This window comes from Centroberyx gerrardi, chromosome 4, assembly GCF_048128805.1.
Source record: "Centroberyx gerrardi isolate f3 chromosome 4, fCenGer3.hap1.cur.20231027, whole genome shotgun sequence".
Lineage (NCBI taxonomy): Eukaryota > Metazoa > Chordata > Actinopteri > Beryciformes > Berycidae > Centroberyx > Centroberyx gerrardi.
Window position 1 is genome coordinate 180181 of NC_136000.1, and position 14820 is coordinate 195000.

The following is a 14820-nucleotide window of genomic DNA, read 5'->3' on the forward strand; positions in this document are numbered from 1 at the left end:
TTAGAGGGTGTGTGTGTGTGTGTGTGTGTGTCACCCCCCATACTCTGTCCCCCCATACCCTGCCCCCCATACCCTGCCCCCCATACCCTGCCCCCCATACCCTGCCCCCATACCCTGCCCCCCATACCCTGTCCCCTGATACCCTGCCCCCCATACGCTGCCCCCATACCCTGTCCCCCGATACCCTGTCCCCCATACTCTGTCCCCCATACCCTGTCCCCTGATACCCTGCCCCCCATACCCTGCCCCCATACTCTGTCCCCCCATACCCTGTCCCCTGATACCCTGCCCCCCCACGCTGCCCCCATACCCTGTCCCCCCATACCCTGTCCCCATACCCTGTCCCCCATACTCTGTCCCCCCATACCCTGCCCCCCATACCCTGCCCCCATACCCTGCCCCCCATACCCTGTCCCCCCATACCCTGCCCCCCATACCCTGTCCCCGATACCCTGTCCCCCATACTCTGTCCCCCCATACCCTGCCCCCCATACCCTGCCCCCATACCCTGCCCCCCATACCCTGCCCCCATACCCTGCCCCCCATACCCTGCCCCCCATACCCTGCCCCCATACCCTGCCCCCATACCCTGTCCCCCATACCCTGTCCCCTGATACCCTGCCCCCCATACGCTGCCCCCATACCCTGTCCCCCGATACCCTGTCCCCCATACTCTGTCCCCCATACCCTGTCCCCTGATACCCTGCCCCCCATACCCTGCCCCCATACTCTGTCCCCCCATACCCTGTCCCCTGATACCCTGCCCCCCCTACGCTGCCCCCATACCCTGTCCCCCCATACCCTGTCCCCCATACTCTGTCCCCCATACCCTGTCCCCTGATACCCTGCCCCCCCATACCCTGTCCCCATACCCTGTCCCCGATACCCTGTCCCTCATACTCTGTCCCCCCATACCCTGTCCCCTGATACCCTGCCCCCCATACCCTGCCCCCATACCCTGTTCCCCATACTCTGTCCCCCCATACCCTGTCCTCCATACCCTGCCCCTCCCATACCCTGCCCCTCCCATACCCTGTCCCCCAATACCCTGCCCCCATACCCTGTCCCCCCATACTCTGTCCCCCCATACCCTGTCCCCCCCATACCCTGCCCCCATACCCTGTCCCCCCATACTCTGTCCCCCCATACCCTGCCCCTCCCATACCCTGTCCCCCAATACCCTGCCCCATACCCTGTCCCCCCATACTCTGTCCCCCCATACCCTGCCCCTCCCATACCCTGTCCCCCAATACCCTGCCCCCATACCCTGTCCCCCCATACTCTGTCCCCCCATACCCTGTCCCCCCCATACCCTACATACCTTGCCATTATTTCCTTTTTGGTACTTTTATAAGGGTTTTTCTCTCCAGCATTTTTGATTTCCAGCTGGCATTCTAACCCTTCTACCCTCAGTCTGAGCCAGAGTGTTACAGACAGATCAGAGAGGAGGAGGAGGAGGAGGAGGAGGAGGAGGAGGAGGAGGAGGAGGTGTGTTTACTGTGCTCCTCCTCCTCCTCCTCTCTCTCTCTCTCTCTCTCTCTCACTCTGTCCTCCACACACTCAGCAGCAGCAGAGTTAAGAATCAACCCACCGACACACACACACACACACACACACACTCACTCTGTCTCTCTCTCTCACACACACACACTCACTCTGTCTCTCTCTCACACACTCACACACACATGGATTACTATCACCTTCTGCTGCTGTGGACCTGCAGCCTCCTGCCAGGTGAGAGAGAGAGAGAGAGAGAGAGAGAGGGAGAGAGAGAGAGCATGTGGTTGAATGGGCGAGTAAGAGAGAGAATGAGAGAGTGTGTGAGAGAGTGTGTGAGCAAGAGACTGAGTAAGTGTGTGTGTGTGTGTGTGTGTGTGTGTGTGTGTGTGTGAGACAGGTGCTGGAGCTTGATTGTTGACTAGTTGTGAGTTTTAAGCCTCTTGATTAGAGTTGATTTGGTTATTGGATCCTACCTGTTGCAATGGTAACTTATTGATTACAGTACAGACAGTATAGTTCTGATCTCACACTGAGAAACAGAGTAAAGTTACAGATCCATATCTGACCTCAAGGTAACTTCAAAGGTTTAACATGATATCTAGCATAATATTTAACATATTTAACATATGTAACATGATATTTCTGACAGTAAAAGGTATTTTAGTATATATATATATATTTATTTATTCATTTTGAATGTCATTTTCATTGTCTTGTCTTATCTTGTCTTGTCTTGTCTTGTCTTATCTTGTCTTGTCTTGCCTTGTCTTGTCCTATATTATGTTGTCTTGTCTTATCTTGTCTTATTTGATCTTATCTTATATAGATCTTCATGAAGTTTGTACCAGATCATCACAGTTCTTTTTGTCACTTGGGGAACAGAACTGTTCTTTAGAGGAACAGCTGACAAGGCTTCAGTATTTAAACCAGAGACAAGCAACAAGCTGTGGAACCGCTTTAGGTTTCTGAGAGTGAACTGTACATCTGAAATCTGGTGTGTGTGTGTGTGTGTTTTTCTCTGGAAAGCACTTAGTGACAGAACAAATGGGTTTGCTAAAAGCCTTTCTAAACCTTTCTAACCTTAACAGAACAGAGAAGAGCTGCAAACTGACTGAAAGGCAGAAATCTCATCAGCTGGCAAAGTAATCATTAAGTTATTGGTATTGATCAATAATCCTTTCAACCCCACAGATTTATTATGGTCATTGTGTGATATTGGGCAGGAAAAACCTACTGATTACCTCTTTAAGCAGAGGAACCACAGGTGAATGGAAAAAAAAACATCCTCTCATCCTGTCAGAATGTAATTTTATATGTTGAAACAAACAGAAACACCTTTTGTATCATGAATTTTATTTATTTTGTAGTTAACATCTTCAGATTTGCAAAAAGTGAGCAGTTTCCTCTTCAACTGATGAAATCCCATTTCCACTGAGGCCCGGCGCTTCCTGAATTCAATTTGGGGAGAAGCGGTGCGACTGGATGGTTCTGGAGGGTTCTCTGGAGGTTCTGGATGGTTTGGGATGGATCTGGATAGTTCTGGATGGATCTGGATAGTTCTGGATAGTTCTGAATGGTTCTGGATGGTTCTGGGCGGTTCTGGATAGTTCTGAATGGTTCTGGATAGTTCTGGGCGGTTCTGGATAGTTCTGAATGGTTCTGGATGGTTCTGGGCGGTTCTGGATAGTTCTGAATGGTTCTGGATGGTTCTGGGCGGTTCTGGATAGTTCTGAATGGTTCTGGATAGTTCTGGATAGTTCTGGGTGGTTCTGGGCGGTTCTGGATAGTTCTGAATGGTTCTGGATGGTTCTGGGCGGTTCTGGATAGTTCTGAATGGTTCTGGATAGTTCTGGATAGTTCTGGGTGGTTCTGGGCGGTTCTGGATAGTTCTGAATGGTTCTGGATGGTTCTGGGCGGTTCTGGATAGTTCTGAATGGTTCTGGATGGTTCTGGGCGGTTCTGGATAGTTCTGAATGGTTCTGGATAGTTCTGGACAGTTCTGGATGGTTCTGGATAGTTCTGGATAGTTCTGGATAGTTCTGGGTGGTTCTGGACGGTTCTGGATAGTTCTGAATGGTTCTGGATAGTGATATCAGTTTCTACCTGCCTCATTCCTGCCTAAAACACACAAGCGTCTGGGCACAACTGGGTCAAATAGTATTTCGTAGTAACTGTTTTATCCTGCTTGATGTGCCAGATGGGTGGAGTTAGCATCAGGACACAGATAGAGTCAGGAAAGTTTTCAGTCACAGAAAAGTTTACTAAACTGACTTTCAGATACTTTCCTGTGAAACTAAACTAAACTTTCTGGATCTCACTGAATTGTCTCATGTATTAAACTCCACCCATGTGGCACTCAGGGAGCATGAAACAAATCATAAAAAGTATTAGAAATACTACTTGGCCAAGTCCTGCTGGCATGGCATCGCGGCTCCACTTCATCAGAACAGACGCATGACGCTGACACAGAGTTTATTTTCTGTAGCAACGAACTACAACTGTGATGCATAAAGAAACTAGAGTAACATGTGCCATTCTCTCTTGAATGTTGAATACGACACACCAAACTTCATTCAAAAAACTGTAGTTGAATGTGTCTTTGGTCATTGACAGAGGAACATTCAGCACATCATACGACTCAAGACCTTTACTGAACCGTTAGGAGACACTCTTCAATTCGACAAATATATAATACACCAAGCAATTTAATTCAATACAATTTCAATGGATCACTTGTTATTCACAACCTTCTTCCACCAAAATACACTGTTAAGCAACACAATACAATTCTATGAGTTTTATTGAAATGCGTTGGTGGATGATATTCCTGCTGAATGGAAGAGTGACTCCTGACAGATCAGAAGGTCTTCAGTCGTATTTTATGTTTGTACCTTTGTTGATAAGCAAATCCACATCAAACAGACACATTTTTGAATAGAGTTTGGCTCATGTTGGAACTTCCTTCACCAAACCAAACCAAACCAAACCACAGCAGACAGACTGTGACACTTAACAGACTGATAGGGTCGTGACCTGTGACCTCTGAGGGTTATCTGGCCGTGTTAGCGTTAGCGTTAGCGTTAGCGTTAGCATCAGGCTCAGTGATGCGGAGCCAGCAGAGCCGTCTGTCCGCCGGCTGCAGGAAACGACAGAGACGGAGAGTTTGGCTGCGAGCTGCATCACAGGACTGTTAGCTAAATCACTCCCATCTTTGACCTGATTACGCTCTTTCTGTGTCTGATCTGAAACCAGAGATTTAGCACAAACAGAACTGACTTTGTTTCACTTAGAACAGAAGATCCTGTCCGTTCCTGCAGTAGCTGCCGCTGGATCTTAATCTGTTTTTGATTATGCAAGCAGCTAAGATACATCTGGAAAATTCATCTAACTATGAAAACAAAAAAATGAAAGAAGTCACAAAGCCTTGGCAGTGTGAAAAATGTGAAAAAGGTTTTATCAGCGCCAGGATCATCATCAGAGAGCAGACGGACTTTCTGTCTGACTTGGATCTGGATCTCGTGTCTCTGGATCTGGATCAAGTCTCTCTCTCTCCTCCAGCTCCGATAAATCGACCTCCTCCTCCTCTCTGATCGGACAGAAGCAGATTCCTCCGAGCCACGAACAAACAAACAAAACCTCCAGGCAGACAGTTTACCCATCATCCTCTCTGCTGGACTGTTTTATTACCCAAACTCGTCTCTGTCTCCGCTGGCAGAGCGTCTGAGAGACAAACTCTCTGCTCATTTACACAGCTGGGAGAGAGAGAGAGAGAGAGAGAGAGAGACAGAGAGAGACAGAGAGAGACAGAGAGGGAGAGAGAGAGAGAGAGAGAGACAGAGAGAGAGAGAGAGAGAGAGAGAGAGAGAGAGAGAACAGAGAGCTAAACAGAGCTCCCCCTCATCAATGGAGCACAAAACATTTTTATAACACCACACAGAAACAAAACAGTCCAGATCATTCATCATCCTGTAATAATTATAATCAATTTTTAGTCAGCTTGTTATCATTTTGATCAGTATGGTGACAGCATCAACGTCCAAAGAGTCATTTATCTTGTTCTTCCTGCTGATGTAAACGGCCATCTTAGCTTGGCCCAGCAGAAACATTTCGCAAACCTTCCTTGAGTATTTGTAACCCAGGATGAAACTCTGTTTGGAGAAAACCTCTCCAAACTCATCAGAGAGCCTCTCTGAAAACAGGAACAGGACACCATACAAAACCCTCCACTGTAAATCTCCCATTTTTTTTAGTCAACAGTGGTTTATATAGCGCTCTCACCTCAGAACTCAGACCCAGGTGAGACCTCCCTGTATCACACGCCCCGTCAGCTTGGCTTTGTTTACCATCTTTACCATCAGCTGATACATCATTTTTCCAGTTAAATCATTCAGGTTCACACCTCCAGATGCAGCTCTCTCTCTCTCTCTCTCTCTCTCTCTCTCTCTCTCTGTCTCTGTCTATCTACTGAATCGAAGGAAAATATATGTATCACCTCTTTCTCTCCTCCTAGACTCATGATATAATCATGATCTAATTTGTTCCTTTATAGCCTCAGCAGCAGACTCTCTGGGTTCTCTGTAACTTCTCTGCTCCGTTCTGCTCAAAGACCAGATGCTGTGTGGGCGGGGCCAGAAACTCTGCAGTCTAACTCCCTGCAACGCACTTTCACCGACAGACAGACAGACAGGCAGACAGACAGACAGGCAGACAGGCAGACAGGCAGAGAGACAGACAGACAGGCAGAGAGACAGAGAGACAGAGAGACAGACAGGCAGACAGGCAGACAGGCAGACAGGCAGAGAGACAGAGAGACAGACAGACAGGCAGACAGACAGGCAGACAGACAGACAGACAGACAGACAGACAGGCAGAGAGACAGACAGACAGACAGACAGACAGGCAGACAGACAGACAGAGAGACAGACAGGCAGACAGACAGACAGACAGACAGACAGAGAGACAGAGAGACAGGCAGACAGAGAGACAGACAGACAGACAGACAGGCAGACAGACAGACAGACAGACAGAGTGCGATCCTTCGAGCCGCTGCTGTTTCAGAAAACTGAATAAAACTCCTTCAGACCTTCAGATGGATCAGCTGTTCTCCATCTTCGTTTCTGAGTCGTTTCTTCCTGTCGTCTTTCAGACAGAAGTTGTAGAAAACTGAAGCTTTGAACGGTGGAATCAACTTCTCTGTTTTGAACTGAGGTTCATCAAACTGAATCACAGCAGGAGGGAAACAAGGAGGCTGAAATGTGATTGGCTGTTGACGGAGACGAAGCTTGTTGAGTTTCTTGGTGGAACAGACTGAAGCTGATTGGTTCATCATGGAACAGACTGAAGCTGATTGGTTCATCATCTGCTCAGTCTGAACAGACAGTTCCACATCAGAACAGACTGACTGTTGTGATGCTGTTTAAATCCTATTAATTACTTTTAATTAATTACATTAATTTAAAATTACATACATTCTATATAAATTCCAATTATATAAATTATTAATTAATTAATTCAATTTATTATGAATATTTGTATTTTATTACACTACTTTATGTAATTTCTATGTCATCTATGTCTTTATGCTCTGTAAAGCACATTGTGTTTGAAAAGCTACAAATAAAGTTTTTAATTCTTAATTCAGAGGAAAAGGAGTGAAACCAAGACTCTTCTTCTATTACAATATGTTTTTGGATTTCCTTGGTATGCCAATGCCCTATTAAAATCATTTTGGATTTTTTGATAGAAGAAGAGTGTCTTGGTTTTTCTTCTTCATGATTTATTATTCTCATTATGAATAATTTGGAGGCTGCAGGCCGAGTCTGATTTCACCTCTTGGACTGAAAGGATGACATCATCTCTTCCCTCCTGACGTTTCCTGTCGAGGAAAATAGTTGAAACGCACAAAGTGACATCATTTTCATCATTTTTATTTTTTATTATCTAATTTCTGTCAGACTTGGCAGCTAAAAAAGTTTTCCAGTCCTCCTTCGTCCTGTCAGCTTCCAGATAAAGAGTTTAACTGAAACCAGAGGAGGAGGAGGAGGAGGAAGAAGGAGAAGAGGAAGAGGAGGAGAAGGAGGAGGAGGAAGAAGAAGAGGAGGAGGAGGAGGAGGAGGGAGAAAGAGGAAGTTCGTTTTTCCAGTCTATAAAAAGTGAGCGTCTCCTCTTCCTCAAACCCAACCTGTCTCTCTGCTGCAATGCATTCTGGTCTCTCTTCTGCTGCTGCAGTGCATTCTGGTCTCTCTCCTGCTCCTGCAGTGCATTCTGGTCTCTCTCCTGCTCCTGTGGTGGAGAAACTGGTCTCTCTCCTCTTCTACGATGGATTTCTCCCTGTATGATTGTTGAACGTCTCTCGGTGCAAAATGGCGGCTCTAGAAAGAAGCCCTTGCTCTTTGATTCTGAGGGACTGACACCAAAACCTGACGTTTACCGCTGATGTTTTACATCCTGAAACATTTTCTCATATCATCCATTGTAGCTGCTGGAAACATCTGGAGGTGACGTCACCTCGTCTACGCTTGGCCGGTTATCCACCAAGAAGAGAAACACAACTAACTACTGGAGCTCTCCACTGGAGCTGCTGGAACATTATTAACATTATTAACATTATTAACATTATTAACATTATTAGTGTTTCAAGCTGCTTGCTTTCCCCAGAGAGAACAGCCTCTAGTTGGCACTGCAGTATTCATGGATTGGTTGGACTGGTTGGAGTGGTTGGACTGGTTGGACTGGATGGACTGGTTGGATTGGTTGGACTGGTTGGATTGGATGGATTGGTTGGACTGGTTGGATTGGATGGATTGGTTGGACTGGTTGGATGGTTGGAGTGGTTGGACTGGTTGGACTGGATAGATTGGTTGGACTGGTTGGACTGGTTGGATTGGATGGATTGGTTGGACTGGTTGGATGGTTGGAGTGGTTGGACTAGTTGGACTGGATAGATTGGTTGGACTGGATGGACTGGATAGATTGGTTGGACTGGATGGACTGGTTGGATTGGTTGGACTGGTTGGATGGTTGGAGTGGTTGGACTGGTTGGACTGGATGGATTGTTTGGATTGGTTGGACTGGTTGGATGGCTGGAGTGGTTGGACTGGTTGGACTGGATAGGTTGGTTGGACTGGATGGACTGGTTGGATTGGTTGGACTGGATGGACTGGTTGGATTGGATGGATTGGTTGGACTGGATGGATTGTTTGGATTGGTTGGACTGGTTGGATGGCTGGAGTGGTTGGACTGGTTGGACTGGATAGGTTGGTTGGACTGGTTGGACTGGTTGGATTGGATGGATTGGTTGGACTGGCTGGATGGTTGGAGTGGTTGGACTGGTTGGACTGGATAGATTGGTTGGACTGGATGGACTGGTTGGATTGGTTGGACTGGTTGGATGGTTGGAGTGGTTGGACTGGTTGGACTGGATGGATTGTTTGGATTGGTTGGACTGGTTGGATTGGATGGAGTGGTTGGACTGGTTGGACTGGATGGATTGTTTGGATTGGTTGGACTGGTTGGACTAGATAGATTGGTTGGACTGGATGGACTGGTTGGATTGGTTGGACTGGATGGACTGGTTGGATTGGATGGATTGGTTGGACTGGATGGATTGGTTGGACTGGTTGGACTGGGTAGCTCCCAGTGTGAATGTGAAGCAGGCGGTGCTCAGTGAATATAAGTGATAAATAAAGGGTTAAAGCTGTTAGGTTAGGTTAGGTTAGGTTAGGTTAGGTTAGGTTAGGTTTAGGTTTAGGTTTAGGATTAGGTTTAGGGTTTACAGTGTTCAGACTGAAGCTAACCTCCATCTTCTGTTTCAGATCTTCAGCTCTGCTTCAACTTCAACACTAAAAACTTCAAGCTGTTCTCCGGTTCTAAAGAAACCCAGTTTGGATACACAGTCCAGCAACATGAGGCAGGAGGCCGGCAGTGGTGAGAATCCAGTTCACTTACACGCAGTCATCCAGAAACCAGTCTGGACTGGTCTGTAGAAACCAGTCTGTACTGGTCTGTCATCTATAGAAACCAGTCTGTAGTAGATTAGCAGCAGTCTCAGGAACAACATCATCATCAACTGCCTGAATTTAGCAGGAAGTTGGTTAGCTTACTAGTTAGTTAGCTAGTAGCTAGCTGCTGAGGCTGCAGCTCTTATTTACAGTCTATGGTTGAGAGTCTGGTAGCTTTCGTGGGCCAAATATATTAAAATGTGAACCATGTCCTTTTGGATTCTTTAGATATTAATTTGAAATGTTCTTCAGTGGGGAATCTGTGATTCCTGATGTTTATAAGATGTGAATCTTGGTTCACAACAGAGCATTCAAGCGTTCAAAATGGCCACCATGTTGAATAAGATCACCCTGGATGAGCGCTTCAGCTAAATCATTAAATTTACAAACATCCACAATTCTGTTGGAAAGTGTCGTTTGGTAAATTACCATCAGCCAGTTTCAAATTCCAGCAGTATCTGGAAGGTTTGTCAACTACAGGTGAACACCATCATCTGGAGTCCTATTCTATTCTATTCTATTCTATTCTGGAGTCCTATTCTAAACATCTACTTGAATATGAAAGTGGCAGTTGAATTTTAGGATTTACTGGACTCTCTGGTCAAGTTTCCTGCCTGGGAAAGTGAGTTGAAAAACTTTGAGGAAACTTTTCCAGGAAACTTTTCTGTCGTTCCTGTGCTGGGAGTCGGTGAATCATGTCGGATGTCAGATTTCATAACGCAAAACACATTTTCCATCGCTGCGTCTGATAAGTGGAACGTATCTGCAGAACGGCTGGACCTTATTTATATTCCTCTCTACTATAAATTAGGTTTTCATAATGTAGATTTGATGCTATGGAGTCATCGCTTCTACTCAGAAAATAATGACACTATAGATTAATTATACAAAGTATACACACACACACACACACACACACACGTTACTATGCTACTTCAACTTGGCACTTCACCTGTCTGCTGTGTGTGTGTGTGTGTGTGTGTGTGTGTGTGTGTGTGTGTTTGTCTGGTCTCTCATCCTTCATCTTTATGCTTCCAACCTGCTGTCAGTCCCTCAAATACCAGCAGCAAGACTTAAATATTTAAACCTCCAGCTGCTGCTGATGGGCTGCACTGAGATGAGATGGGATGAGTTGAAATGAGATGAGATGAGATGAGGTAAAGTGAGATGAGATGAGGTGAAGTGAGATGATAGGAGGTGAAGTGAGATGAGATGAGAGGTGACGTGAGATGAAGTGAGATAAACTTAGATGAGCTGAGGTGAAATGAAATGAAGTGAGATGAGGTGAAGTGAGGTGAGATGAGATGAGAAGAAACAAGACAAAGCAAGGTAAGATGAGATGAAGTGAGATGAGATGAGGTGAGATGAAGTGAGTTGAGATAAGATGAGAAGAAACAAGACAAAGGAAGGTGAGATGAGATGAAGTGAGATGAGATGAGGTGAGATGAGAAGAAACAAGACAAAGGAAGGTGAGATGAGATGAGATGATGTGAGGTAAGATTAGTTTAGAAGAGACAAGATGAATTGACATGAATTTAAATGAAATGAGATGAAATAGGATGAGGAAAAGTGAGATCAGATGAGATGAGAGATGAAATGAAGTTTATCTTTTCTGCTGTGGTTTCATCTGAGTTTCCCAGATGTAATATGTCAAGTAAATATGTTTTTATCTCATCTCATCTCATCTCACATCATTTCATCTCTCCTCATTTCAATAGCAGCATACACAAGCACAAGATACATAATGATAATAATAATGATAATTTTTTAATATAACACCTTTCAAAGCACAGTTCCAGTCTTTCCAGAGGAGTAAAAATAAACTAATAGAAACAATTGACAGGAAAAGCAATTAAAGAAATGTAACAGTAAACCATCAAAGGATGACAGAGACAATTAATAAAAGTTCATTACATAAAACCAAGTCTATAAAATGAGTTTGGACAACAGAACAGCAAACACAACAGTTAACTGGAGTTAGGAGTCCAGGTGAGACGTAACGTCCTCCTGCTGTTCGTCCTGGAAGTCTTGATGGATTCTTCTTCTCCTCCACATTACTGAATCTCTGGCTCTTTGAAGTCGCAGGTAAATAACTGGAAAGTATTTGTGTTTCTCCTGCGACCCGAGGCAGAGTGGCGACCTGGAAACTATGTGATGTGGTCTGTTACTCCCCAGCCTCCCACTGTGTGTGAGTATGTGTGTGTGTGTGTGTGTGTGTGAGTGTGTGGGAGAGGGGGCTGACATTGTTATTCGGTAAAGTTGTTTTTCTCTGCAGCCTGGTGACATTTTCAGTTCAGGTGTTTGGCTGCTGTTCCTCTCCAGACAGACTTACATCAGTGGAATAAATCCACAAAATCTCCCTCTCCCTCTTCCTGGCTCTTCTTCTTCTTCTTCTTCTTCTGTCTGCTTTATCATATGGATATGGAAAGGCCAACATCCGCCAGACATATAGAAATATACAGTATATACTGTATATACTGTATATATATATAGACTGTATATATGTATATACTGTATATATACATATGTATGTCATATGTTGTATATATACATGTGTGTATATGTCTGTCTACTTTAAGAGAGAATCTCTGTTTTGTCTTCAGTGAATGGAAAGCTGCAGAGTTTCAGCAGAACAAATAAATCGAAGGCATTCCTCTGTTCTTCTATCTATTGGCTAATGCACAGCACACGTGAAAAATGTTTAAAAAGCTTTTTAAACATTTTTATCAACGAGACATTGTTGTTGGTCAGAGGTCAGACCAGTTGACCTGCGTTAACCTTTAACCTTTAACCTCAGTCAAACCCGAGGTCAAACCACCGGCGTTTACACTGCCGAGCCTCATGCTGGGATCTGTGTGTGTGTGTGTGTGTGTGTGTGTGTGATGGATTATGTTTGTCTGCTTGTGGGTTTGATGTTTTTCTCCTCACACTGAACAAAAAGGGTTTCTACCACAGCAGAACCCTTTATGGTGCTGTAGAGAACTGTTCTGTAGAGAACCGTTCTGTAGAGAACCTTACTGTAGAGAACCGTTCTGTAGAGAACCTTACTGTAGAGAACTGTTCTGTAGAGAACCGTTCTGTAGAGAACCTTACTGTAGAGAACCGTTCTGTAGAGAACCGTTCTGTAGAGAACCTTACTGTAGAGAACCGTTCTGTAGAGAACCTTACTGTAGAGAACAGTTCTGTAGAGAACCGTTCTGTAGAGAACCTTACTGTAGAGAACCGTTCTGTAGAGAACCGTTCTGTAGAGAACAGTTTGTATCGTTCATGTGTTCTCGACTCTAATTCTGATATTTCTGACAGCAGCTTGAAAGCAGCATGAAGTTAATTTATCACCAAACAGTCTGTCGCTGTGACTGATGTGATGAACTTCTGTTTTGAGTCATTTTTTCTACTTTCTACTTCTACTCTTTCCTCTCTCTCTCTCTCTCTCTCTCTCTCTCTCTCTCTCTCTCCACCTATAACCCACAGCTGAAAGGAACAAGTTCATGTCTGTTCTGTTGGGGTTTGCTGAAAGGCATTCTGGGAAACATAGGCACTCACTAACTGCAGTAGAAGTGGACGAGGTTGAGGGAAAGTGAGAACATGAAAAAAGTGAATTACATCTCAGATCTGACAGGAAGAGGATCAGAGAGAGTTTCTCCTTTACAGTAAGACTTGAATCTGAACAGAAGCTCTCCGGTCTCAGACTGCAGGACGTGACCTCAGACTGTGACCTCAGACTGTAGGACGTGACCTCAGACTGTGACCTCAGACTGCAGGACGTGACCTCAGACTGCAGGACGTGACCTCAGACTGTGACCTCAGACTGCAGGACGTGACCTCAGACTGCAGGACGTGACCTCAGACTGCAGGACGTGACCTCAGACTGTGACCTCAGACTGTAGGACGTGACCTCAGACTGTGACCTCAGACTGCAGGACGTGACCTCAGACTGCAGGACGTGACCTCAGACTGTGACCTCAGACTGCAGGACGTGACCTCAGACTGCAGGACGTGACCTCAGACTGTGACCTCAGACTGCAGGACGTGACCTCAGACTGTGACCTCAGACTGCAGGACGTGACCTCAGACTGTGACCTCAGACTGCAGGACGTGACCTCGGACTGCAGGATGTGACTTCAGTCTGCAGGACGTGACCTCAGACTGTGACCTCAGACTGTGACCTCAGACTGTGACCTCAGACTGCAGGACGTGACCTCAGACTGTGACCTCGGACTGCAGGACGTGACCTCAGACTGTGACCTCAGACTGCAGGACGTGACCTCAGACTGTGACCTCGGACTGCAGGACGTGACCTCGGACTGCAGGATGTGACCTCAGTCTGCAGGACGTGACCTCAGACTGTGACCTCAGACTGCAGGACGTGACCTCAGACTGCAGGACGTGACCTCAGACTGTGACCTCAGTCTGCAGGACGTGACCTCAGACTGTGACCTCAGACTGCAGGACGTGACCTCGGACTGCAGGATGTGACTTCAGTCTGCAGGACGTGACCTCAGACTGTGACCTCAGACTGCAGGACGTGACCTCAGACTGTGACCTCGGACTGCAGGACGTGACCTCAGACTGTGACCTCAGACTGCAGGACGTGACCTCAGACTGTGACCTCGGACTGCAGGACGTGACCTCAGACTGTGACCTCGGACTGCAGGACGTGACCTCGGACTGCAGGATGTGACCTCAGTCTGCAGGATCTCAGTCTGTCTGCTGATGTTCTGGATGTGGTTTGTGTTTGATGTGGATGGCAGCTGTATTAGCAGATTGAGGGTTTTTGCTCTACTATGGCATCTCCTCTGGTCTGTGACTCAGCCTTCTTCCCAGAACCGCCGTCCAAACCACATGTGGTTTACTGCGTTAAACACTAACAACCTGCAGCAGCCTGGATCTGGATCTGTGTTTAACTCGACACGCTGATCGCTGCAGCAGCTGCAGCCTGCACCGACCGCTGCAGGCCGCATGCTGTTACTGATGGGTCTAACACTTTGGTGTTTATGTTTTGGGATTTTTTGATAATTATCAGCACAGAGAGATGGGAAATGTTGTTTCTACTTTAATGGATAGTTTACACTAGAGAAAGATAACATGCACCAAATCCCAGGACACCGCGCCAGATCCAAACTCCAGACATTATACATTATGTTACAGTTTTACATTCTAGTCAATTCTGACTGTCTTATCCAGAGAGAGGTCAACAGTAAAATAAGCCTCAATTCCACCAACATTACCAATAGTAAGGAGGTCAAAGGTCAGAGGTCACAATACCCTGAATATTGAGGCATTGCAGTTGCATCACAAATCTCTTAGGCAGCATCATGCA

At 45.9% G+C, this 14820-nt stretch overlaps 1 protein-coding gene across 1 annotated transcript in view; it reads left to right on the forward strand.

The window, feature by feature from the left end:
- Positions 1-1670: 1670 nt before the first annotated feature.
- Positions 1671-14820, forward strand: part of LOC139916560 (integrin alpha-11-like) — a 50435-nt gene continuing 37285 nt past the window's right edge. Inside the window, exons 1-2 of the mRNA XM_078283014.1 lie at positions 1671-1734; positions 9315-9426. Of these exons, the coding sequence (XP_078139140.1) occupies positions 1686-1734; positions 9315-9426 (161 nt within the window). The 5' untranslated portion in view covers positions 1671-1685. The remainder of the gene's footprint in view (positions 1735-9314; positions 9427-14820) is intronic.